The 27884-nt window shown below is 38.6% G+C and overlaps 1 protein-coding gene across 1 annotated transcript; it reads right to left on the bottom strand.

Moving 5' to 3' along the window:
- Positions 1-956: 956 nt before the first annotated feature.
- Positions 957-27680, bottom strand: mbtd1 (mbt domain containing 1). Its single transcript, XM_073489667.1, has 17 exons — positions 27582-27680; positions 26235-26439; positions 25963-26096; positions 25758-25872; positions 25591-25673; positions 25386-25503; positions 23560-23694; positions 23367-23455; positions 22905-23139; positions 21255-21310; positions 20582-20686; positions 20267-20414; positions 17797-17879; positions 17301-17535; positions 14456-14527; positions 12757-12912; positions 957-8303 (listed from the first exon to the last, which is right to left on the bottom strand). Exons 1-17 carry the CDS (start codon positions 27600-27602, stop codon positions 8185-8187), a joined length of 2109 nt encoding a protein of 702 aa, XP_073345768.1. The 5' UTR covers positions 27603-27680; the 3' UTR covers positions 957-8184.
- Positions 27681-27884: the final 204 nt, after the last annotated feature.

Consider the following 27884-nt stretch of genomic DNA (forward strand, 5'->3'; position numbering starts at 1 on the left):
CATTTACATGTATTTACATTATACTATTGGTTGGGTGATTATCAGATGTGATATTCAGCATTTTTCTGATTATGGCAATCAGTGTTTTTTCTATCCGATTGCTCATAAAATGAATTAATTTGACTTTGGCCCTGATTCAGCAATTTGTAAAGTAACTAGTAACTTATATAAAATATTATCAATATATTATTGTACCACTTATATTCAATATTATCATTATACCACTTATCAAATCAATGTAGTGGAGTAAAAAGTACAATATTTGCCTCCAAAATGTATTGTAGTGAAAGTAAAAAGTAGCAAAAAAATCTAAATGGGCAAGCAAAATACAAGTACCTCAAAACTGTATAAGTAGTACAGTACTTGAGTAGATGTACCTAGTTACATTCTATCACTGCGTCTATATAAAAGGGCCAGTCTTTTAAATGAGTGTTTCTCAGTAAACATGGAGCCAGACAGACAGAGATGGTTGGCAGAGGAGGAGAGGAGTTAAAAAGTGTTGCAGAAGTACAACTGAGCATGGTTGATCAATGAGACTGGGCTGAGAGTGCAGCCAAATCAAATCAATTAAATCAAATGAGGTAGGGGTTTCAATGCAGAGCTTTTAAAAAGTAAAATTAAGTAAACTAATCAGTGTTACATTAATTAAATGTTTGCACTGCAGCCTTCAATGGTAGAAGAAGTACTCAGATCCATTAAAGTTAATGCAGACATAATTAGGAAAAGCTTTAAGAAACAGTTTGATTTCATAGTGAATGAGAAAATACATCTAAAAAAAAATCCCAAATGGAATATTCTATATGATGAAATGAATAAAGAAGCTAACACACTGGTATGGTCCTGTAAGTCTTTGCATGTCCTGCCCGGATTAGAGCCAAGCTGCCTGTGTTCAAAGGTCAAAGGAGTGCCTTTGAGAGACTCAAGTGCTGAAACTGACAAAGGATTTCCACAATGTCTGAAGTCATAAGCCTTTTTATTCAGTGTAAAAGTCAGATCTTACAAAAATCACCAGATAAACTTTCACAGCCATGCGGAAACAGTTTGCAATGCTTGTAAACAAAGAAGCCATTCATTACAACCAATATAATGATCCAAACATTTGGCTTTATTTACAAAGTCTATCAAAGCTTGATCACAGCACAAATTTACCATATGAAAGGAAACTGGTATACACTATCAAAAAGATGTACAAACTTTTAACTGCAATCTAATAATGTACCTCAGGGGTCAGTGTTAATATCAATAGATTTATAACTATTAACATAGATTTTTTTTTTTCATTTGTATCCAAAATAAATTTTGCACCATAACCCTCTCAACTCACAATTATTTTCAGACAATAGTAATCCCAATACATTTAGTCATTTTTATCAAATATATATAGCACCACAATATAATGGTTTAATATAATCAGGTGGGGGGTATCACATACAAAAGACCCGTGTTAGTATCCAAGAAAAAAAACAAATATCCATCTCCAGCCTGCTCCTCATCACTGCCCACTCAGGTGCAGGCATTCTGCAACTCAGTCCTTCTATGGAAGCCTATTAACGCCTGAGAAAGAAAAAAAAATGAATGATGAAAATTTAAGTAAATTATGATATATGTCAACTTTTGGATTTTCATAGTTTTGGATTACTATAAAACTTTAAAAATAGTAAGCAAAAAATTGAGTCAAAAATAAGAGACACTTGATCTCATTTTTGATAAACTAATCCAAACTTATGATTGTGACTCAAAATCATGAAACACTGAATCAAAACTATAAGATTCAAGTCCATACTTATGTCAAAATTAATGAGATATGAAAGCACAAACAAATGTAAAAACATACAGCATTATCCATTTTTCTGGAAGCCCTGAAATCCCAATTTGATTTAAATAGTTTTTTTTTTCTAAATCTATACTGTAGCCGTGAAGCTAAAAGCTACCTGCCTGAAATGGGCACACAAGCTCAAAGGTGTGAATAACATCTTTTCAAATCAATTTGGGCTTGCAGGGCTTGGACTTGGATTACACTGGGCGAGCTGTATCGAGCCTTTTTATTCCTTTTTCTTTTTACAATTTAAAACAAGTCTCCAGCTACTTCAGTTGTTTAGGAGAATGCTTCAACGCTGTTTTGCTGTGAAGCCCCAGAAATGTTTTGTTAGCTACAAAACTTAACCCGACTTAACCCGAGGAGATAATGAAATTTCATTTTTGGGTGAACTTCTCCTTTAACTTTAAAGGTATTTCTTTTATTTTCTAGGCAGAAATAGGCTTCCATACTTTTTCTGGTCACAGTGGAGGAGTAAAACACACAGACAGACTGAGGAACAACCAATGACGGTTACAACAAAAAAACAAGCTCAGCACAACATCTGCACAACGCGTTCCGTTTTACATGCATTCAGTTGATCAGTGCACCCAATCCAAAATCAACTCATTGCTTCCATCTCCAGCTACTGATGCCCAAACACTTTAAATACACAGCTACCCGTGGATGGAGGTCAAACTTGTTCTATATTAAGATTTGGGGATCAAGGTGAAACAAGAAAGTTTAATATCTACAAGAAAAAGTGAGAAAACAGAAGATCCAAAACAGTGTTGATTGTGCATTTGATTATTTAGGGTTAATCTAAAGGAGGGTAGCAGCAGTTAGTCCATTGAACAGTCTTTTTCTTTTTTGTACTAAGATATTAATGCAGTTTGGTCATGAAGTACTTTAATGCTTCTTCCTGCCTTCCAACATCAGAGGAAAATAACAATGACAGATCTAAACACGAAACCCATCTGCTTCAAATGATTGTGAGACACTGTCTTATTGCTCATTTGGTCTGAGAAGCTTAGCATTTCAGCTGAGCTTTGTATCTAATCTGATTAGGAGACAAATTGAAAGCAAACTGGTTGAAAACAAATCTCACATCCCATTAGGAATGAAAAAGAAAACAGGAAGCTACAAGAAGCAAATAAAAAAAAGCAACATGCATCCATGTGTGTTTGTGTCACTTCGATGTAGAATGAATGAAGACAGATTATAAAGCTACAGAACAGACAAAATACATGAAATGGTAAGTGAGATAAGACCTTTGATGTTTGAAGAGTATGGAAGCACCCATATCACCCAATCTTGAAAGCAACCAAATACCTGAAGGTGAAATTAAAAAACTGGATTCTTGCTGAAATTTGAATACCAATTAATCTATAGTGTTAATATACTTTACTCTGAAAACCATTAATTTTCACTTTCTGGGATAAAAATCTATTTAAGTTCATGTCAAATTTGCAACAAAATTGATTTGATTGTTTTTTCTTCACAAAATCAAAAAATAGAAAATATAAGTGTCAAATACTTGAAAAACTATGTACAGTCCCCAAAGTCATAAAATGTATTTCTTTATTCTGGTGTGCACAAGTTGGCTTCTTTTTTTATCAATTTAAAAAAATATGTATCTCTTCATAAGCTCAAATTGGCATGGAATGAGAGGAAAAACCAGCCAATAGCCCAGATAAGCACATTTAAATTTGTCACCTCCAATTTTTTTGTTTGAATTTCACCAAGCTAATGTGAGCAACCTGACATCTGACCTGACTTTAATTTTTAAATCATTGTCGGGGACCTCCTGAAAGAAAAAAAAAAGAGATTAATTATCTTGTTTAACATCATTTGTGTACACACAATAGTAATTATCTCATTCAAGATAATAATGAATGCAAAGATTTAATTTGAAAATGAACTAGAATATAGTTTTTTGAAGAAGAGCATAAATTTACCTATCTGAATTTATTAACCTTAGCCAACAAACAACAAATGAAACAAAAAAAGGTTCATAATGCACCAGTTGAAATAACCTATGGGAAATTTCAAAGACAGGAAAAAAAAAAAAAAAGAAATTTCAATTTCACAAGTACTTTTTCAGTTGCTTAAAAGATTTTAGTTACTGTGGCACTTTTTTAGCTTCCATAGCGAGATGCACATGATGAAGACACCTTTGAGCTTTTAAAATCCAGCTGATTGAGACTTGTAGTTACAACCCCTACAACCAAAAGAAGAAACAAACTTCCTGAGAATTGAATCATGAACCTTACTGGTAGAGAGAGAAATCATGGATCTTTTACCGTCACTGAGAAGTTTAAATCTGCTCTGCATTTCAGTACAGCCTTTGGCCATACACTGACTATTCTGTATATGAACCCTTGCTCACAAAAATCACAGTTATACAATACCATTTTGTTAAATCATCTCATATGTTAATTATATTAATGTAGTGATCATGACATTTGAGGGTGCTATACGTTTTATTTAACATAGCAAAATAATATGGGATCTATTATTATTGCATCATTCAAATTAGAAGACTACCTCATGTGCTGTGATAAAATTCTTCCATGTTTGGTGTCTAGTCTTCAAGTGGATCATTTTAGGTAATCATTTTCATTTGCATATGCTAACACACTGCCATAGTCTATTTCACACTCTTGTTTTAGATAATGTGGCTAGCATCAGGAGGTAGTAGATAAACAGCTGCAAAAATCTAGCTCTAAGAAGAATGAAAGAAGGAGTCTTGTCTTTTCCACGGCTAAGCATGGATTTCTGACTAATCAGGATTTGTTACTCCATACCATCATAGTCATGAAGAATATATATATAGAATCTATGTATTTATGCCACTTTTAGATCCTGTCGTCTTATGTGAATGCTGCCCTCGGAGACTATTGGAAAAGCAGTGCATTGTTCATGTTTCATTATCAACAACAAACCTGTTATTCTGTGGCTCAGGTGAATCATAAACTAGCTTGCATACATATGGCTCTGACATGAGAACAACTTAAGCAATAGAAAAACACTAATGCTTTGCATATAACCCTAATAAAATATTTAACATAGTCTTTTTCGCATTTGGACTGTGTAACCCAAGGCAGATTTTCTTGTTTTCCTCTTAATATGACATGACAAGTGTCCAGCCTCTTATTTTCAATGACAGAAACCAAAGTGACACTAAAAATGCTGAATGTACGGAGTCTCGAGTGTGCCACATTTTCAGTAATTGATTATTTTCAATGAATACAATCAGAATTACTTAAAAGCAATTATACATCGAATTCAGATTTAAATGATATCAAAAAATACAAATTCATTAAGAAAAAAACCAAAAAAACCAAAACATGACAGCTCTTTTATTTTAGCGCTCCTTTAAATTAGAGCTCCTTTAAATAGAGGCATTAAGTGTGTTTGCTGTTCTTAAAAGGTGCAGTACGTAAGAATTTTACTTGTAAACATTCAAAACCTATCTACTGAGGTTGGCATGCTAACCAGCTAGCCCCGTCCTGTCCCAGTCCAAAGCTCTTGTGCTATATACCAACACTCCCCGAGTGCTCCAAGCTCCCAGTCTGGACTGCTAGATGCAGGACTATTTGAGCTAACTAGCTAACCGTAGTTACAGTTAGCGGTTATTCAGGTGATATGGCTACCCTCTATTTTTTAATGAATTTGTCATTCAAGTTTTACATATTGCACCTTTAAATAAAAATAAATTCTGCCATTCCATTTTAAAATTCAATTATTCATTTACAGAAGAAATGTTCACATGAATCTGCAATTACTTCAATGCATTTAGTTGTTTTAATGCATTTACTAAAATAAGAAAACTATAATTGCTTTTTTGCATTGTATAAATTGAATATAATTTTACACAGAGTTAAGCTTAGCTGAACTTGCTTAGCTAAGTCTATGATTATTCTGGTGGCATACTCCAGACACCATATAAATGAGGATGAGTTCCAGATGGACCCCTTGGTACACTCTGGGTATAAATACAGCAGACATGGTCCAAAGCAGAACAGAAACACCTGTATCTGCCATCTGAATCACTGCTGGAGTACAACCTTTGACAGTATGTTACTGATGCATCCGCCAGCAGCCACAATATTTATATTCACTGTACAGTTTGGCTGATATGAGGCCAACATTGGTCAGGAGTATTAGTGTTCCTTCCTGACAGCAGCTACATCCAAACTGTAAAGGTCATATTGCAGGGTTGGACAGTGGGAACATGTCAAAGTGAACCCTATCATACCAGTAAGGTTTCTCTTTTATACAACATACCCTGCTGCTCACTTACAGTCACACTATGCAAATTAGTCTCTCAGTAAGTATCTCTTTAAAACTAAGGTGATTTTTTTTTTTTGTTTAAATGAAAAAAAGCTTTTCATCTCCACAGCTTGTTCATTTTGAATTTCTGTTCAACATTACAACACAAAGTCCCCGATATATTGCAGCGGTTATCATTATTTTTTTAGACAGGAGGTCAATTGTTATCTCCTGGGCTCATTAGCACTGCTGAATTCATGCTACAGAAGATACTAATCCGCAGTTAGTGGTAATGTGGGAGTTCTGATTACTGTAATAGGTCCCTAAAGCTCCACATTGAGCTATCAAAGCCACTTGACACTGTTACCTCATTAGATATGTGCTCTCTTGATTAAGCTTATCCTGGTTTATGTATTCATTAGTAACCTACAGGCAGGTTTACGAGCTGGACCATGAAGTAAGGGTTGTGTCACAGTTTTGGGGGTTTGAAATAGCTCAAAATGTGGATATTAAAGTAGTTGTAACAATAACCAGATATTCCCCACAATGCCCATTTAATAATATAGCTGAACGACTACAACTGCACGAGATGTATTACTGTTCAAAGCTGCACCATGGCCATTTACATTTCCATTCAACATCAAAAAATGCCGCCACAAAAGAAAGGAAATTAATTTGCTAAATGTCATCTCACAGCTGTCTTAAAGGCACAGTTCACCCAAAAAGGAAAATTCAGTTTTTATCACTTTCATGCTGATGGAAAGTCAGGTGAAGTTTCGTAGTCCACAAAACATTTCTGGAGCGTCACAGCAAAACAGTGTTCTGCAGCATTCTCCTAAACAACTTAAGTAGCTGGGGACCAAACACCCCTTTTAAAGGCAGCAGGTGCAGCTTCAATGTGAATTTTTTTGAATGCGGACTAATTAGTTGAATACTAGATTAATCTTTAATTTAGAAGCAACAATATCCATAACCGATTACTAATAATAAAGAACAAGACAGTTTCAGATTCTCAAATGTAATTGTGTTATTACTTCTCATTGTAAACTGAGCTTGAAACAGACTTTGGTACTGCAATGTTTGAATCAGAATGAATGCAGCTGTGGAAATGTCCTGGCCAATATTGAAAGAAACAAAATGTATATAAAAAAAGAAAAAGATCAACTTAATTAATGTACTAAGATCTCTCTTCAAATCACAATCCTTAATATCTATACTCTGTAGTTCTATTTGAATAGGTATCCACATACTATATGAATATAATCACTTTTATGAAACAATGAACATTAAGTTTCCCCACACAGCCACCAAAAATGTAAATGCAAAATAAGTACATTAAGACAAAAACAACTCCAAAATCATTAAAAAACAGAAAAAAAAAAAAAAAACTTCAAGTACTATTAACAAAGTAAAAGTCCACCTGGCAATATTGTTCAGAAAAAAATAATCAAAATATACACAACTCTGTCCCTCTGACTGCCAGCCTCTCTTCTCTCCTCAGGCCGTTCAGTAGCTGACTCTCTGACCTGAAAGCAAACCAAAATAAAAAACAAAGAAACAAAACTTAAGACCTGGCTCAATAATTGGTTCTCACAGTTTCTTCAGGTCTCTGTGGGCGGCCCAGATTGTGGCAGAGGCAGGGTGGGCTGATGTCGACTTACAGGACCCCCATTTCTGAAGAAAAAGGGTTGTCTTTATTAAATCCAACTAGACATCTCCTGTCTAGTTGGCTGTTTCAGACTGGAGAGTAGAGAATGATGTTGCGTCACCCAAGGGAGGTACGAAAGAGAATGCCCAAACATGTGTGACCCAGGCCCGATCCTGGGTGCTTTCCAACCCGTCAATCATAAAGGTTTTGTGAGTGATTATGTGCACACACAGCTACAAGGTTAGAAAATTGTTCCCTTCAGGATTTTTCAGGAGAATGAAGAATGAAGACGATCCCCCTTCTACTTCTCATCGTCATCTCCTGTACTGACTCCAAAGAAGGCCTGTGGCATTGGTCTGAGTGTAATTCACGGCTGGTTTCAATTTCCACATTCCTGATCCTTGCTGGGGTTTTCCAGAGGTATGTCCTGACCCGGTTCGTCCTGCTCTGTCCTGACCTCATGACCTCAGGGCTCCTGTTTGATGTAGTAGCTGCCCGAGCCGTTGCTCTCCTGGTCGGACGTGCCCTGTGAGAAGGTAAACTCGTCCACCTCGGCCGTCTCCTCTTTCATTCGCAGGAGAGACTCTACAGACCGGGACAGAGACAGATAAGAGAGAGAACAGCAGAACAGATGAGCCAGTTGTGTTCATGCACTTTGAGTAAAATACAGGAGGAGCCTTTGTCTCTGTTCCAGGTGTTAATGTAAACTCCACATGCATTTTGAGCATCAAGATAACTACTTTAATAGGCGTCATTTGTAAGAAATGACCAGAATTCAAATGGGGGTAGCATAACTGCTATCTGCTGTTCACTACACTGTTTGTCATAGTTATCTTTGGCTTTGGCAACTAGCTGCCATTAGCAAGTACTTAATTTAGTTGTAGAATTAAATGGTCCCATTAGATGACAGGAGTTTGCCTGAATCACAACCTTTGCTCATGGCGGAGTCACCACGGGCAACTGGGCACAGCAGCCTCCCAGTGAACATGGCTGGGCACCGGACTACGACTGAACACAGCCTCCAAGATCGAAGGAGGTCAGTTTGAAGACTGGATACAGTACGAAGTTCATTTACAGCAGCATTGATCAGGACTATGACTTGACAAGAAGACACGGCAGGCAGGGACAGGAGAGGCGTGAAATGGCAGAGGAACAAGAGAGAATTTGTTTTGACCAAACTAGAAGTGATTCTGAAAGGCAAACCAAGACTGTTTTATTTTGTTTATGTTGAGTTTAAAATGTGTCTGTTTTACAATGAGTTAACAAGGCAATAAAGCTCGACTTAGTCTGGTCAAAGTGAGAAACGTGAATGTGTATGGTTGTATTTTTCTGTTTAGCAATGAAAATTGGTGTAAAAATACTTACTTTTTTGACATTTTGTGAGTTTATTTTTGTTTATTTGTTAGACTGTAACACTTGCGGAAACTAAGGGGCTATCAGATTATTGCCTCTTGCAGTACAATGTGGTATTATGAGACAGGAAGGGCTGGGGGTAGCTAGTTAGCACCACCTTAAATTCAAATTCTATTAATAATGTTAGTTCATTTTTTTGAATGTTTTAAACTAGAATTCTGCTGGGTTTCCGTTATCCGGTAATTACCGGACTTTGACCGTTAAAATCTGCTGAAGTCCGGTATTTTTTAACCCCACCGGTCAAAATGTCCAGTGAAAATAGTCCCTCCAAGCACAATTGGAATTTTATAAAAATAGGCAATTTCCACGTCATTTTATTTAAAAAAAAAAACAACAACAACAAAAAACCAAATCTGAATTTTTATTTTTTATGAATAGGCCAGGTCTATGTGGAACGAAACTTATTCTTTTTTCACGCGGAACTAAACTCGTAGCACTTCATTTACTCTGACAAAGCGTGCAGTACAACAACAATAGCGAGAGCAGGAGAGACATGTCGAAACAAGCTAAACTCAAAAACTATTTTCTGAAACAGAATAGTTCAAAGGTGAAGGATAATGATGAGGCTGAAATCATGGAGGCTGCAGCAGATGATGCTGCAGCAGATGATGCCGTGCCTCCTGCCGAAAAGAAAAAGAAATGTCGGTCGTTCCGGGCCGAATGGAAAGATAAATATCCCTGGCTGAGATGCGAAGTTATTAATGGAACAGAAAAAATGTTTTGCTCACAATGCGAGAAGTCGGGCAAGAAGAATGGATTTACCAGAGGATCAACAAATATGAGAAGCTCATATCTAATTGAGCACAGTCAGTGCAATGATCACGTCATGGCGGTCAGTTTATTTTCACAGCAAACAGCAATGAAAGGCCACTGTGAGAAGGCTACAGAAACATTAAACAAGAAGCTGTGCTCTCAGCTACAAGTTGTATTCTATATGACCAAAAATGACATCGCATGTCACCAGTATGAGGGATTGACTGAGCTACTTGGAGCAGTTAGGGCTCCAGATTTTGTCACGCGTGAAGGCATTTACTGGCATAGCGACTCTGTTGATGACATGGAAAAGGCGCTAGAAAGCATTGTGATGAAGCAGCTGGATGAAAAGCTAAAGGGTAGTGACTTCATTGGAGTTGTCATTGATGAGACGGTAAATATCACCGTGGATAAGAAACTGATTATATACGTCAAAATGGAAGTAAAAGGGAGAGTTGAAACACGTTTGTTGGGAAATTATGATGTGCACTCCGGGACCGCACAGTGCATATTCAACAAACTGGTTGAGGTGCTCCGCGAGAGGGATGTGGAGTTGTCCCGCGTCATCAGCCTGGGCTCAGACGGAGCTAGTGTAATGATGGGGAAACGTGTTGGAGTTGGTGCTCTTCTGAGGAGAAAGAGTGCAGTTTCCATTCAGGTGCACTGTGTTGCACACCGAGTGGCACTGACCGCGCAAGTTGCTGCAAAATCTGTGGACCAGATAGGGGCCTACAAGCGCACAGTTGCCTCTGTGTACTCCTTTTACAAGCACTCAGCCAGCAGGACCAATCGCCTCCGCCAACTGACAGCAGCGCTCAGTGATGAAGACATGACAAGTCTGAAGCAGCCGCGCGCTGTCCGCTGGTTATCATTGCACAAGGCAGTGGAAAGCATGAAAAGTAAGTGGCCTGCTCTAATGATGGAGCTAAATGAAGAGGCTGTACGAGGAAATGCCCAAGCCCAAGGTATCCTGGGTCAAATCCAGCCATACAGCTTTATCGCCTTGACTAACACACTGTCTGATGTGTTACCTGTGATGACCAAACTGAATTTGGTTTTCCAGAAAGACAATGTAAATCTGGCCACAACCAGACCAATGGTTCAAGCATCAGTTGCGGCACTAACACAGTTAAGAGATGCGCCAGGTCCAGAAGAGGAGCTGTTTCAGGCGGAGTGCGAAGACAGCATGAACAGGGATGTCCAAGTGACACAAGCAGGTGACCGGGCCGTGCAGGCTTTCAAAAAAGCCAGAGCACACTACATCCAACATCTAATAGATGCGTTACACGACCGCTTCCCTGAGGATTCACTGGATCTACTTTACTGCTTTGATGTCCTTCTGAACCCCTCCCGATACCCACAGGGAACGAGTGGTAAGTTGAAGCAAATTTGATTACCTAAAATGCCTGTATAATGAAATATACGGTCTAATCATCACCATCATAACAAAAAATAACCATAATCTATAGGCTGCATGACAAAATGGCTCTGTACTAAAAAATAAAGTGCCATAGCACTTTCAAAAGTTTTCAAAAGTTGTTTATTGACGTTTCAGTAAAAAAAGAAAATCGCTGATTAATTATCACTCCGTCTGTTCAGAGCTTGGGGAGTATGCTGAATCAGCCATCCAAACCATTATTGGTCATTTTGGCAAAGAAATTACAAGTGAGGACGAGTCGGCTGCAGCTACAGCCCCGCTCACCGATGCCACTTGTGCGCAACGAGACGCCATCGCTGTAATGACAGCGCTCCGAGGTTATGGAGGCTTGAACTTCTCAACAGCCTGCTAAGTTCTCAGAGATTTCAGCGAAATCTACCCCGAGTTGGCTAAACTGGCCAAGATAGCCTGCGTGATCCCCGTCTCCAGTGTGCCAGCAGAGAGAGGTTTCTCTCTGCAGAACGGCATCAAAACAGCACAGCGAAGTCGCCTGGGGGAGAACAAGGTGACAAGACTGATGCGCATTGCAAGTTGCGGAGAGACACTGCACACTTTTGATTTTAATTCAGCTGCTGCACACTTCGCTGCAGCGAAAATGCGTAAAAAAAAACCAAAAACCAAAAAAAAGCCTGAAACATGTCAAGGGATTTTGTTTATATAGAGTTTTTATTGCATATATATTTCAAAAGCATATAGCGAACAGACTTATTTTTTTTTATTTCAAGTTGGCAGCACACTGCGTTATTAAAATGGTATGAGCCAGTCCAGATGTGTTTTTTGTTTGCAAATTGTTTTATCTGAGAACAGGCCTTCAGTTTCTTTATTTTCATGTTAAAAGAGCGCATTGTGCAATATTTATTTTAGAAGTTATGCACGTGAGTCAATTGACGGCACTCATTTTATTTGATACAGCCTATACTTTTCAATAAAAAGAATTATAAATTGACATGCTTTGATATCATTTTTATATATCCTGCATATCATTTATCATTTTAAGCTCAATAAATTCAGATAGGTATTGACCTGAATTTCAAACATTTGTCCGGTAAATTGAAAACCTGCCGGTCACGTTGTCCGGTGCCAATTTTTTCTAGCGGAAACCCTGATTCTGGCCTTATCTTACACATCGCCCCTTAAAACAAACATAAAATGAAACATGCTTTATGACTGCTTCAAAATGGAGGAAAATCTCTGGTAGTGCCAAAACTGTAATTCCTGTGAATTGGATGAACAGGCATTCACTGACATGAGGAAATATTCATGTGAAAACAACCACAATGAACACGTAAGGTTGATTTAACAGTAGAACATGCAACATCAGCAGTATCCAGATCCACAGTGAGGCCCTGTGAGCAAGACTGTCGCCTGTTAAAAACAGCGTCGAGCCTCAGAAGGCTCGTTGCCATGCTGGTTTTATCGTTAGTGTGACGTTACCTGATTTGTGGGTTTGGTGGAGGTGGGTTCGGGGTCGGGGCCGAGTGGGCCCCTGGGCAGGGTAAGGGGGCGGACTCTGCTCTTCGTCCCCTGAGAAGCTGCTCCTCCTCCTGCCTGCCTGACTGAAGGGCCGTCGACCAACCGGAATCTTCCTCTCTAAACACCAAGCCAGACTCGGGTAAGCTACCAGGGGCTTATTACAAACAGGAGTTCAATTCAACTGGAACGTGTTGTTGAGGTTTAGATTATGTATTAGGAAGGAAAGTTAAAAGGTTAGAGCTTCGGGTGAAATTTTAATTTAACCTTACAATGTTGTCACTTGCATTGATATGCCAATCTGAATAAGCCCCTGGTAAGCTGTAATCAGACTGCCAGACCCAAATAAGCAGATGCACAATTAGATACCAAGAACAAGGCTACAGCAACTGTTTCAAATGTATGGAAGTCTGTGGCTGCCAATATTTAAATATTTAAATAAATACCTCCGCCAGGCGTAGGCCTGAAATGGTTCATGTGTTTGGTTGTGTTTGTCCATGTGTGCATGTTTGTTATCAGTTGGCTGTATTGTTCTAATCTAAGTCTAATATTTTTTGTGCACATTTATGACCTTATGTTCAAGGACCTCTCATAGTTAGGGTGATTTACAATTTTTAAATAACCTATTTTATTGACTGCTCTGTTTTACATCTCCATTGACTGCTGACTGACTCACTCCTCTTAACCGACCAATAGGGGGCACAAGAGATCAACAAACCTTTGTGCAGCACAGTGAATTCAATTATTTTCTACCTAATGTTAATTAGTAAAAATGAAAAGGCAGCAAAACATCATCACTCAGTCTTCTGACAGTTTCTTTCTTTGTGATGCATTTGCAAAGCCAGCCTGTTAAACTTGGCCATCTACAATGTCTGCAGGAAATGAAATGTAGCTTAGCTACGTTTTCATAGCCTAGCCTATCCACCTTATTCCTTGCCCCCATGGTACCTGGCGAAAATTATAAAAGGAACTTTTTATAACGGCCTCTTGTGAATCCTGTGAAATCTGTCGGTCCACTATTAAACAATTGACCATTTAAAAATTAATATATTTGTTTTATTATAAATGAGCTAAAATCTGCATATAATATAAATTAAAAAAATTGCAAAAATATTTGAGAGTTTAGGTTGCAATTTATGTGTGTTTAGGGTAAAGTAGAGTAAAATTATTTTTCTAGTGAAGTTTTCGTTTAAGCTTTACCAGTAATTAGGCATTTGTACAATAAAGGCCAAATGTGATGTTACACAATTTAATTTGGGATTTAAATATTGGCAGCTATAAACTTTTATTGAAACTGCTTGTGCTCAGAAAAAGCATTAGCATTAGCATCTGCTTTTGTGATCTGAAACTCTGGACCTAAACAGGGATTCAACACCAGGCCTTGTGCTCTCCAACAGCTACAGTATCTCAAACAGCAAAACAAAATCTCACACACTACTTTGTCCAAGTGTGATGTTAACTGTCCCAGTCAACAGGGAAAAACATCCTGCAATGTGACACAAGAGGTCAGATATGTTCCGAACACACCCAACAGGTGACCAATCAGAAAGCACAGGAGTTTCCACCACAAGCGTAGCCAGTGACAGTAGGAGGAACAAGAACAGGAGAAGGCGAAGGAAGGAGTGGAGAGAAAAAAATCAACCGTGCAAGATGGATTACTCACTTTTCTTTTGTCCTTTGTACTGTTGGGCCTTTTTCTTCTGCTTAGGTACAGATTGAGGCATTTCCCTGTTACCTGAAAGATCACAAGATAGGAAGGTATGGTACGTTTGTAGACAGTGAGGTACAAACCAAGAAAACAATTAGCATCACAAATATAGAGTATGGATTGTATAAAATCTAACACAACCTGCAGTTAGGGATACATTGATCCGATATGCAGGATCGGCATCAATGCTGATACTGGCCATATTAAGCAGATCAGATATCTGCAATGACATGCCTGGTCCACAGTAAATGCAGTTCCTCCGTCAATGTCGTTCTAAAATTTAATTACATTTAGTCACGGCAGGGAGAGTCCTCAGAGAGAAAACACAGATTATTAGCTGGGAGTATATGAATGATCAATATTTCAGAGTTTAACTACGATATATGTGGAAAAGACAAAACAACATTACATATATCTAATAATAATGATATCTGGAATTATATTTCTCTCTGTGGTTTAATTATCGACCTTTGTGACCATGAGGGATGCTCAGGTCTGGCATTTCACTTGTCAAATCAACCCTGTAGCCCCCTTATAGAGTGGTGTAGGGATGATGTATTTTTGTAGCTAACCCTGGTTCCCTCCACAAAAAGGATTATCGCCAAAAATAACCTCTGTAACGAACACAAGTTTATGATACTTACACATATTGTTAATCAAGATCATCCTCACGTATGAACATCACTTTGTAATTTTTAAAGTGTAAATTAAATCGCTAGAAGTAAAAAGCTAACCTATATAAACAGACTAAATTGTGGTCGCATGACTTTGCATGACGTCACCACCACTAAGTGTCTTACTACACAGTTACTATACACATTTTCTGTAAACTGATCAATATACAATGTAAAGTCAGAGTTAGAATAGATAAGTATAGATATAGAATAGATATAGTAAAGACGGACTAGTGAGTAGATAAGTCTCCGTGTTCACTGTGATGACGTTTAACATCCTGGACAACCTCTGTAGTTTCATTTAGACACTTGTTAGCAACCGCCGGTTTTAACACATGTAAGAGTTTTATAATTAAATTGTGGGACATTTAATGATGTATTTTATGTTGTAGAACAAAACATGCAAATATCTTCAGCCTGTGGTAACCACACACCTTATTTCAGACATTTAACTGAAAACCAATAAAAAAAACTCACAGACTTTGAGACGAGGGAACCGGACCAAACTGATTTCTGGGAATTAGGACTCATTACTACAGCACTCTATTACATTTACTCGTCAGTGTCATCATTCATTGGACTGTCTGTTTTATAGCCTACAGTCTGACAGCCCCAAGGCATAGTTAAATGTGTTAAGACGGCAGACTGTGACTCATTTAATACCGTTTTTGCTCACACAGTACACGTTAACGCAGAAGTTGAATGTTTTGCTAGACAGTTGGCATGACTGAAGCTACAAATACAATTATGGTCTGATGATTATAGTGTTTTGTTGTTTTTTAAATAGGGAAATAAAATGAATACCTACATATTTTTTAATGACTTATCTGACATAAGAAGAATCTACTCAATAAGGCTGCAAGGAATAATCATTTTCATCATATGGGGGAGTGCAATGGTGCAGTGGTTAGCATCAGAGAAAGAAGGTCTGGGGTTCAATTCCCTGTCAGTGCCCCTGACCAAAGCGCATTAGATCTGGAGTTGATCCCAGGCCGCCATACATTGGCTGCCCACTGCTGCTGAAACTTTCTTTACATTGTAAGGAATCTCAAAAGTAATCTGTCAATTATCTTCTTGATTAACAGAGTAAATGTTTTGTCTATATAATACATACAATAACAAAACATTTAAAACTGCCCATCGTAATTTCCTAGAGTCTGAAGTAATGAAATGTCTTCTTTTGTCTGATGAGTAATCCAAAACATACTAATATAAAATTAAGTAATTTTAAGACAAGTAAAAGCAGCAAAAGTTCACATTTGAGAAGCTTGAAACAAGAGAATACTTGTAACCTAAATAATAGATTCAATGATGGCTTGATAATCCAAAATAAAGGCATTACATTTTTGTTGACCAACTCTTCAATTAATGGACTAAATGTTGCAGCTCTACTCTTAAACAGCTAAAGACGGGCTCACTCACAATAATTTTGGTGTTTTTGAGACTGATTTTACAATCTTTGTGTACCTATAAGAAAATATAGTACCTCTATATTATTATTTAACCTGGTGTGTGAGGTTGCAACAGTATACAGGTTTCAAGGTATACCGCGGTATAGAAAATGATGGTAATCGTCATGTACATTTGCTTATCCCCAGTATTGAAAGCTACCGTATTAGCATTATTTAAAAGATGTATATTTCTAGTTTATATCAAGTTTAATTTATGTCAGGACAGAATAATTATGTGCATTTGTTCAACCAACATAACCCTTCATTTTGAATTCCTTTAAGGGTTATTGTAACTGAAAACTATAATAATAACATTTTGTACTACTGTATACAATGATACATTGATATTTTCTGAGATGGTTATCATATGGTATATAAAAAAAAAAAATTGCATGCCGTTGCAACCCTCTTGGTTTGCATCCGGACTTGGCTCATACTGGACATTTTGCGGAGACATTACCTTGACAGAAATGGAAAATATGCAGCACATTTACATAATGAAGTGTTATCTGAAATGTGCTTTTGATTAAACAAATTCTGCTATCCTGACTTATGTCGGTAGCAATCTGCCATTTAGATAATGAGATATTATATGTGTGCTTAGTTGCCTTTTTGATTTACAGTGTCACCAAAAACACAAAGCCTCAGAGGTCACCATATTCATCATATCCTTACTCTGGGAGGCGGGGGGTTGGAGCTGGTAGCCCGTCAGCTGACACCAACCTACAGGGTAAAGGTCAGGTGACTCGCAGTCCACCCACTGATCGTATTCATCCTCCCAGCCGTCAAAGTGGATCCTCAGTAACCGGTGCACAATCCTCGTCACCGTGGCAACACACACGAGCCGTGGCTCCATTAAATCGACAGCCTCCAGCTTCATGCCTTGCCGGAAACCATGATTGGGAACCTCCTAGAACATACGAGGCAGCAAGGGTAGTGAATTTTTTTTTAAACTCATTTACATACTGTGAAAAGACAAACACAATAAATTACTAGTGAATATATATATTCCAGTGGAGAAGCACTAATAAATCCTGAGTCACACGAATCAGACAGAACAAGGGAAATAAATGAGAGGCCATAGGAAAATAATACCAGAGATCATTAAAACTCAGAATAATAAGATCTTAATAAACACGACTCCAGTGGGGAAACCATTGGCAAAGCTTACCTTGTTAAAGAGCTTGACAGGAGCAGCTATTGAACCCATTTCTCTGAGGTAGTCAAACCATTTAAATGGCAGTTTAGTGTACCCTGGGGAACAGAGATAGTGTTGAAACCAGAACATTAAGAAACCCCATCAAGAAGATGTTTTTAAGCTACTTCTAACCAATAACTTCACCTGAACAAATTTGGTATTTAACAGAAGACAGAGGCTTAAAACTGACTACATAACAACATATCAAACAAAGAAATAAAGACACATCATTGTGTGCATTTCATGTAAGTATTTAAACACGTTATATAAGAACAATTATTTCACTTTTTTGTCTTGAATAACTGAATGGCTCTTTTCATTGAGACATACATTTTCAATGCAGCACTAAAATCAAATCACAACATAGAAAACAGAGTAAAGAGGTATCTTGCATTTCAGTATTGTCCAGCAGAGGACAGAGGTCTTGTACTGGTCTTGTACTGTTAGCAACCAGGTTATTGTTAGGGTAATTTGCCATTTTCAGTGTGCTAGCTGCTAGCTCGAAGGTAGTTGTTGTTTAAAGTAGCGACAGGGATTTGAAAAAGGTTACCCGCAGATATCAGAAGGGAGGAGAATGGCACCTGAAATAAGCACCCAAAGCCAGGCTTATACCAACAGTCTGCATCCAATGAGTTAGACTAGTTAGCATGCTAGCTTCAACAGATCGCCACAACACATAGACTTCTTTGTTATTACATCAAAACTGCCATTTCTTCAATACTGTTGAAAATGTAGTAAATTTTTTACTTTAAAAAACAAATCTTACATATTGCACCTTTAACTATCTAAAAGATATAAAAACTGGATGGCAGATAATTTCCTACAGTTTATTGCTGAGAAAACAGAGGTTCTCATTTTCCAGTCTTGCCCCTAGAGTATGCTTTAGGTCTCTTTCCTTTTCAGTTAAATCATCCCTATGAAACTTAGGTGTCACTATGAACAAGGCTCTGAATCTGTATCAATATGTTTGTTGAACAAGCGTTTGTTCCTGTAGTTTAGCTGAGGAAGATTTTAAAACTTTGCCCATTGTGTCTCAAGTTGAGATCGAGATAATTCAGGCTTCTATATTATCATGTCTCTGTAGCGCCATTCACACTGCCCTTTAAGTGCGGGAATCATGCACGATACTCTGCCTCGCCATCCGTGTGAAAGTTACAGATGCGGAGCGGGAGGACAGTTTTGCTGCAGCTCTGATCCGCCTCCGGCGGTAGTATCAGAGGCGAGACGGCGTCTGTGTGAATGGAAAAGCCGGAGGCGCAGATCAGGGGTGTGTCGGTCTGATGGTGATCAGTCTGACAGCTAAACAGATCCTTCACTCATCAAATAAAAGAGAAATGACCCACACTTCAACCGGCAAAGCAACGTGACAGGACCAAACAACAGTAATGTGGTAACTGGTAGTGTTTTTGGCAAGTTATATGGGGGAAAAAAAACCTGCAGTTATGCGTGGAGAAGTGTCTGTCATCCTGTCTGTCCTACCGACTCTTTGTCACATTTCTGCCTGAAAAACAGCGTCTGTCCCCGGCCGCAGAGCCAGGATCTCAATCACAACACATTATAACTGCATCCATATGATTATAAACAGTCAGCGGATACATGTTTAGATTAACAGGTGGAGACACGCTGGGAAAAAAAAAACACACAGATGTCAACGTCATGATGTGTACTGTCATGCCTCTTTTGGTTCTGCAGCGCCGGCGTGCTGTATGAATTGACACACTGGTGCGGCTTCATGCTGGCGCTACTTGGTTCAGAGTGAACAAACAAAGGAGGAGAAAAAGCGAGCTTTCACTGCGGCAATTATGCAGAGTCTCTGTGTGAAAAGGCCTTATGTCTCAAAGCCAAGCATCCCTGAGTCATTTCACAAGGGGTCCAAAATGCTAATGGAAAGCTTTTGGGACTCTCTCTGGACACTATGGACAGCCTTAAAAAGCAGCTCAAGTTCTCTTTTCTGTTTAGACATGCCTTTCCATCCGTTTATATTGCACAATATAATAATTTCTATTTTATGGTGTTTTAATCCTCCTAAGACTGTATTTATGTCCATTTTACGTCATGACTTATTTACTTTTGTGAAGCAATGTGGCATTCTGCTCTTGTAAAGGGTCAATGTAAATACTTACTTAATGTAGCATTGGAAAATTTATGTCATTCCATTATTAAAGCGAAAACATTTTAATAATTGTACTTTTAAAATATGTTTTTCCCATTTAATAATTATAATAATTCAGTAGTAATATTATGTAATAACACCATTATATAATAAATGCATACATAAAAAGGAAATACATTTAACTGTGTTATGTATTTGGCTGTATTTCTTTGAATAATTTGCTTATCAGCATCATAAATCTTCCATAGCACTGTGGACCTCTCAATGGGAGCAAATGTCAATTTAGAACTATGAAGGGCTCAAAGAAACAAAGCTCTGAGTGGACAGTACCTCTAGGGGGCGTGAGTTCAATGTTGTTGATTTCACAGAAGCCGACAGGGAAGATGGAGGGGGAGGTGCTGTGGTAGCAGAACCAGTCTGATCCATCCACTGCCTCCGAACCATCGATCCCGATCATGAGGTACCCGTCTGCCAACACCTGCAGTAAACAGCAGGCAGTGGCTGAATTTAGCCTGGAGCAGTTGTGTAAAAGGCATTTTAACATAGACAGGAATAATGAATCCTTCCATTACTCCACAGTTATTTCCTGGGACACAGAATCTCATCACATGACATTCAAGTGCAGTCAAGGAAAAGTTTCCTTACCTTTCTTACAGTGGCTACACATATAGCTGAGAGGTTGAGTGGGTCAATGGCTTCTAACTTCATCCCATCCTTGAACCATTCCCCACTCTGGTCCACATCTTTCACCTGATATACACACGCAGATAGAAGAAAAGCCAAGTTGAGGATTAATATTTGTAATTTGTTTAATTAAATATTGTGATGCCATAATTATAATAACATCCATTGGACAACACTTTTCAAATCAGCCTTGTAGGCCCCTTATTACATTTACTCATCAGTGTCATCATTGATTAGACTGCTTATCTTATGTCATTTACGTTCTTGTCACTGTCAGACTGCAGGCTATAAGAGAGCCATTTGTTTTGTATCTGAAAATGAGTTCATGTATAGGAGTTCACCCTAAAACATCTTTTGCTCATGTTCCAACTCTCTATTGCTCTGACAACAGTTTATGATTCATTTTAAATCAGCTTCTGAGAACCATGAATTCCAAACTACTGTTAAATGATCATCAATCTATTTATGATTAGATTAGGTAATTGGCCTTATTCTTTATCCATGAATAAAGAAAGAGGCCCTTTGCATTGACTGATAATAACATACTTCTATCAATTCTAACCACAGCTGTAGGTCTCTTTCTTGAGAGAGGCATTTAGGAGAGCAAAACTAGAAAGTTTCTGTTTTGTATTACCTTCTGGAAGAGCTGTGCAGGCGCATCAACTTGACCCTCCATTTTCTTTGCAATGTCTGAAAAATAAATTGACAGATCAGAATGACTTGCTTGAGCTAAAGATACTTCAGCAATATACATGCTAAATAAAGAGCTCCATGAGTATTAAATGATTTAGACTGAGCATAATGTTAGGGAGTATCTTATGTTTGCCAGCAGATGGCGTTCTTGTGTTATTTTACATGCTCTGCACTGTACCACTGAAAGTACCTAGTTAAGTACTATCAGTACTAATACTCCTTTCACACTAGCCCAAAAAGCACACTAATACCAGCTAACATTTGTCTTTTGTCTTTAATGTCAATGTGTACAATTGGCATTCACTCCTGCATTGAATGACTCCTCAGTAGTCACGGGTGTTTATTGGCTCCAGCTCCGATCGGCTGTGATGAAAGCACACTTGGGTGAACGCGCCAATTTCGGCCCCTTGTCAAGCGTGACATTTCGATGCGTGTTGTTGAGGCAGCTGGCTTGTTCATATCACTCCATTCGTCTGTGTTCAAGCAGAACTCAAACATTGTTCAGTCAGTTTTAACGCAAGATAGAAGTAAAAGATATTTAAAAAAGAACCACCGTTAGAGGCTTCAGTGCTTGCCAGCTGGCTGATCATTTCTGCGCATGTGCAACTCTCAACAGAGATAAGAAAGAAGCAAGATGTCTCACTCCTTAGCTACTTCCAACATTAACTACAGAGAAAATGTCTACTTCAGAAATTTCTTGATCGAGACTTATTAAAACAATTTTAATGTCTTCTGGTTATAGTCTGATGAAGTGTATGATCTGGTGCCCACTGTTAACTTTTTTCTGGCTGACACAGAAGAAAAAAGAAAAGAAAAAAGAAAAAAGCAAAAGGCAAAGGCAAACTCGTCTGGCAATGGTAAAGGATTCAAATGCCTATTTTTAGCAGGTCTCCCCGCATTTGAAAAACCTGCACATACACACTAATTTTAGTGTAAAAATGGTATTAGTGTACTACTGAACCTGTAAAATCAGCTGTATGATGTCCTCCATGTCACTGAAGGAGCTTTGTCAAGTCTGAGAAAACCATGATGATGACAATAAGGTTGTGTTAGCTTTGGCTAAGAGGCAACATATTTATAATCTCAAACCCACTTAAAAGATGGGGGCATATAACAGAGAGACTCTATCAAGTAGCATGAAAGAGAAGAATGATCCAGTATTTTAACAGGCTGAATAAGATAAGATCTGGGCTTCTGCTGATTTGATTTTGACCATCCAGGTACATGGACATAGATCCATCTTGTGTATATAGCATTTCTATTATATTAAATCTTATTTATTTGAGTATATTTTTATTTCATTCTATTTTATCTTTCCTTTTGTCAATTCCTACCTCGCGCTGCATCTTGTTGTTATTGTTTGCACACTGTTTGTTCCCTTGTGCTGCTGTGACAAACTGAATTTTTCCCATGGGGAATCAATTAAGGCTCATCTTATCATCCCTTTGTCCCTCTCGTCTCTCACCAATATCCCCTACTTTGAGGTAGCGCACTTCTAAATCACTGGAGTACCCCTTAATAGACATTTCTTCATAAAATGTCAAACATACACAACAAAAATTGAACTGTTACGCGTTTCTCTCAAACTCACCGGATCGTTTGAAGCGGTGCCCTATGCTGCGCGACCAGCCTATATTATGGATTAGGGGGCTGAACATGTGGCACCAGAAGTCATCGGACCGGTCCTGGCTCTCCTCATAGACCAGCCTGAGGCGACCTCCGATCACCTGCTCCACCAGTGCCACCCGTGTCCGGCACAGGTAGTTCTTATCCACCACCTCTACCCGCATCAGCTTCTTAAAGGGGAACTGCATGTTCTCATGTACCTATGGTGAAAAATGATACACAGATTTAACAAACGCAAAACCAGATTTACTGATTTATTGGTGCTTATAGTTGAGCTGTTTCATGTCCAATGAGAACGAACCTTTACAGTCAAGTCTAAGTATTTCATTAAAATAAAAGAATATCAGCTACGGGCTTGCCCAGATATTGAAGATATTGGCCATCAAAAACCGTATCATTAAAATGATGAGGCATTTGTGCGTCTCACCTTGGCATTAAAGTCAGGTGGCAGTGTTTTAGCTCCAGTGAGACGTTTCACAAGAAAGGCTTTCCAGTTAGAGTACTTATGCTGTATACCTAGAGGGGAGAATATAAAAACAACAGCACCAATTACCACCAACCATCCCAGAACACACACAGATATTCAAGAACACTGTTAACAAGTTTGGCACACAGCTCACTTTTTGGAGGTACAAGGGGTTTGCCGCTTGAAGCGCACCATCCCACCGGGTGCACCTCAGGGATACAGAGATTACACCAGAAGTCCTTACTGCTGTCGTTGTCAAAGCCCTCATAACGCAGGAGAGCCTTGAACCCTGCACACATTAAAACACAGTTGAGTTCACAGCTCATTACTGACCTCAGAAACAGCAGTCGTCAAAACTATCTCCAATCAAGGTCCACTTATTTGGTTCTAGTCTTAAAACCATATCACATGGTCTTCAGCAACAGATGAGGCCTGCTCATATGTCATGGGAAAACAGATGTCATGTCAATGAGCATGTGAAGCTCAACTTTTAAGTAACATGGATGACAAGTCTTAAGCGCAGCCAAATGAAGGTGAATTATCCGTTCGGAGAGTAAATCTCCAAAGGCTTTTAGCTAAATGTTTGCATTATTATTTATCAAAAAACCTTTTTGTGTTCATGTTTTTGAAAGTACCAATAGTCATTGCTAGAATATTGTCACAATACTGATAGTTGGAATATGATTTATATTTTATATTCTTCAAAGTAGCCACCTTTTGCTTTGCTGATAGCTTTGCACACTCTTGGCATTCTCTCAATCAGATTCATGAGGTAGTCACCTGGAATGGTTTTCCAACAGTCTTGAAGGAGTTCCCAGAGGTGCTGAGCACTTGTTGACTGCTTTGCCTTCACTTTGCGGTCCAACTCATCCCAAACCATCTTAATTGGGTTTAGGTCGGGTGATTGTGGAGGCCAGGTCATCTGACGCAGCACTCCATCACTCTCCTTCTTGGTCAGATAGCCATTACAAAGCCTGGAGGTGTGTTTGGGGTCATTGTCCAGTTGAAAAACAAATGATGGTCCCACTAAGCGCAAACCAGATGGGATGGCATGTCGCTGCAGAATGCTGTGGTAGCCATGCTGGTTAAGTGTGCCTTGAATTTTGAATAAATCACCAACAGTGTCATCAGCAAAGCACCCCTACACCATCACACCTCCTCCTCCATGCTTCACGGTGGGAACCACACATTTATGTGGGCTCTAATCTGAGGTGCTGTTAATTTGTGGTTTCTGAGTCTGGTAACTCTAATGAACTTATCCTCTGCAGCAGAGGTAACTCTTGGTCTTCCTTTCCTGGGGTGGTCCTCATGAGAGCCAGTTTCATCGTGTGTTTGATGGTTTTAGCGACTGCACTTGAGGATACATTCAAAGTTCTTGATATTTTCTGGATTGACTGACCTTCATGTCTTAAAGTAATGATGGACTGTCGTTTCTCTGTACTTAGCTGAGTGGTTCTTGCCATAATATGGATTAGAACAGTAGTCCAATAGGGCTATTCACTGTATTGAACTGTGTACCAACTCTAACTCTGCACAACACAACTGATGGTCTCAAACACATTAAGAAGGCTAGAAATTCCACAGATTAACTCTTGACAAGGCACACCTGTTAACTGAAAACCATTCCAGGTGACTACCTCATGAATCTGATTGAGAGAATACCAGAAGTGTGCAAAGCTGTCATCAAAGCAAAAGGTGGCTACTCTGAAAAATATAAGATATAAATCATATTCTGGTTTGTTTAACACTTTTTTGTTTTCTACACAATTCCATGTGTTCTTTCATAGTTTGGATGTCTTCAGTATTGATCTACAATGTAGAAAATAATACAAATAAAGAAAAACCATGAATGAGAAGGTGTGTGCGAACAGTTGACTGGTACTGTATATTAAAAAAAGTCTTCTTAATATTGTGTTTTTCTGACATATCTGACACTTTTAGTTGAATTCTTCCTTTAATTGTCTTTAGAAGTAGTTTTACCTGCTAGCTTAATGATTTCTGCTATCCAGTACACTTTAGTGGAGAGGCTGGTGTCGGAGTTGGGCACTTCAATCCTCACTCCTTCTTCTATGTCTCCCCAGCATGTCCCCATAGGAGCCTGAAGTGCACAGGAAGCAGTGAAGTTCTTAATTCAGGAAAGCAACAAATAAGTGGTAGCTAACGAATCAACTCCAGTTTTACTTACGTGCTTGAAACAGCTGACTGGAGCTCCAGTCGTGTTATTGCTACAGATATACCGACCCCAGTCAAAGCTCTCTGCAGGGACCACTGACATAAACAGGAAACAGTGTAAAGCAGGAGGGTATCTAAAAAGAGCAGCACTGATATGGATACTGCTTTTTGATCACCTACCAGCTTTTGATTTGGCCTGGTTCTGTTGACTTGCTTGGTACTGGGCATAAGCTGCCAACTTTGCCATTAGAGGCTGTTTCTGTAAGACTTTTGCCTTTTTTGTTGGTGGTTTGCCCTTGCAAAATTGAAACAGATGTCAATGTTTGTGTGATAATATAGGTTTAATGTTAAAGTATTCATTTTAGTAGACTTATAATGCACTTACTTGGAGTCTTGCCAAGATGCTAGCTTTTTTGGAATTTGAGGAGTAACTCCTAGAACAGGACACGCTGCAGAAGCGCTTAGTTTTTGAGTAGAAAGCATCTCGTACTCCAACCATTCCACACATCTCACAAGTGGCTGTGAAACAGAGACCACAAAACAGACACACATAATCTGTTAAAATACTAAATACCCAGCAAACTTTTTTCACTTACCGGATTACATTCTAGAGAACCAAAGAAAGCACAGGTTCCAAGCATATTTCCATGCACTGACCCATTCCAGCCTTGCCGTCAGGGTAGGTGTAGACTTGGCCATTGTTCTTGATGATGGGCAGGCTGGCAGGGATGGAGGGCACTACCTCATCCTCGCTGTCCTCTGAGCTGGAGCTGCTGGTGGACTCCTCGCTGCAGCTGTCATAGCCATCAAACATCCCGAACGAGTCTCTCCGCTTACGCTCTGAACGTGGGGTGCGTTCAGCCTTTACAATCAAGGAAATGAAAAAAAGACATTAGAGTCTGATTAAAAAATGGAATGCCTTTAGGCTCCAACTTACAGTTATCTCTCTTAATTAACCTGCTGATTATTTTATGAAGTGATTAATTAATGGTTTTATCAATAAAATAGCAGAAAATAGTGAAAATGTCATAACAAAATTCAAGGTGAGGTAAAGGTCTCCCTGTTTAAGCAGACAATCCAAAGCCCAAATATGATCAGTTTACTATCAGAGAAGACTAAAGAAACCAGCATAAATGCATTTGAGAAGCAGGGAAGAGTGACCTGTTGTCATTTTTGCTTAAAATGTAACATTTAATCATCAACATTATTATTAGTTTCAACTCTAGAGTGCCCTTACAATATAATTTATTTAATAAGTGTAGAATTCTACTTTTTTTCTCCCCCCAATTGTACACTCTTATTTTTTCTACTGGTGATATTTCACAATCTCTGAACCGGGAGACTGGCTGTGGAAGCCAGTTAGAAATTGCGACAAAAAGATGTTCAGACAAGCCAAACCTAATTATATCTTATTGCCGCGAAAATCTGAAAATTCAATATATGTTACTCATTTGGTATACAGGATCCGGAACATTGTTAAAATATTTACTGTTGTCACAGCCTGCCTACTTCCTCCTCTGAGCATCACAGGTGACATCCTCACAGGCTCCGCTAACATTAATTATTTAATCAGCAAGAATTCTCAAAGAAAAAACAATGCACCAGCAATGAAGAAATACTTAGCAAAATGTAGGATGCACAAATAAGAAGAGCTAGCTAATATAAGCGCTAAAATAAGGGGCGGCCTTATTAGAAATAGCTCCTAATGCTAACTAGCGTTAGCATAGCTAGCTAGCGGAAACCTGTATTTCCAGTTTCTATTCATAAAAGCAAACACACTTTTCATTTGCGTAGCAAACCTGCACTTACACATATGCAGTGAAAACAAATGTGAGGATATTTTGTTTCTAGTATTCGGGTTTTTGGAGAGTTTTCTAATACTATACACTGGCTAACCCACTAGCTAGCTACCATAAATAGATAACAACAAAGGAGGAGCGCTAGCCGAAGCAAATCCTCTGGAATCGGAGGCTCGGGGCCCTAAAATGTTTCAACTTCACTCACCAAATCCCGTGTGTCTTCCATCAGCCCTTCATATAGATAACGTTCTAGTCAACTGTGCTGCCCAATTCAAATCAAACCCCTACGCTGGGGATATATTTGGCTTGGAAATACCAAATTCTAAATGAATACTACCAAGCAGGATATCAACAAATTACTCTGCTTCTTCTGCGCATGTGCGAGCGTAACCTACTTTCATGTGATTGGTCAATCCGGAATGGAGGTCATCGACCCAAACAGAAACAAAACAGTGGACTGTGATGGAAATGAATGAATGGCCTCTTCAATTTAGCAACACCAATATTA

This window comes from Pagrus major, chromosome 20 (assembly GCF_040436345.1).
Source record: "Pagrus major chromosome 20, Pma_NU_1.0".
Lineage (NCBI taxonomy): Eukaryota > Metazoa > Chordata > Actinopteri > Spariformes > Sparidae > Pagrus > Pagrus major.

Coding starts and splice junctions, on each gene's coding strand:
- mbtd1 (XM_073489667.1), bottom strand. CDS start 27,602: ATGGAAGACACACGGGATTTG. Junction 26,097..26,234: donor TGACGGCAAGGCTGGAATGG/GTCAGTGCATGG, acceptor TCTGTTTCACAG/CCACTTGTGAGATGTGTGGA. Junction 17,880..20,266: donor TGAACTCACGCCCCCTAGAG/GTACTGTCCACT, acceptor TCTGTTCCCCAG/GGTACACTAAACTGCCATTT.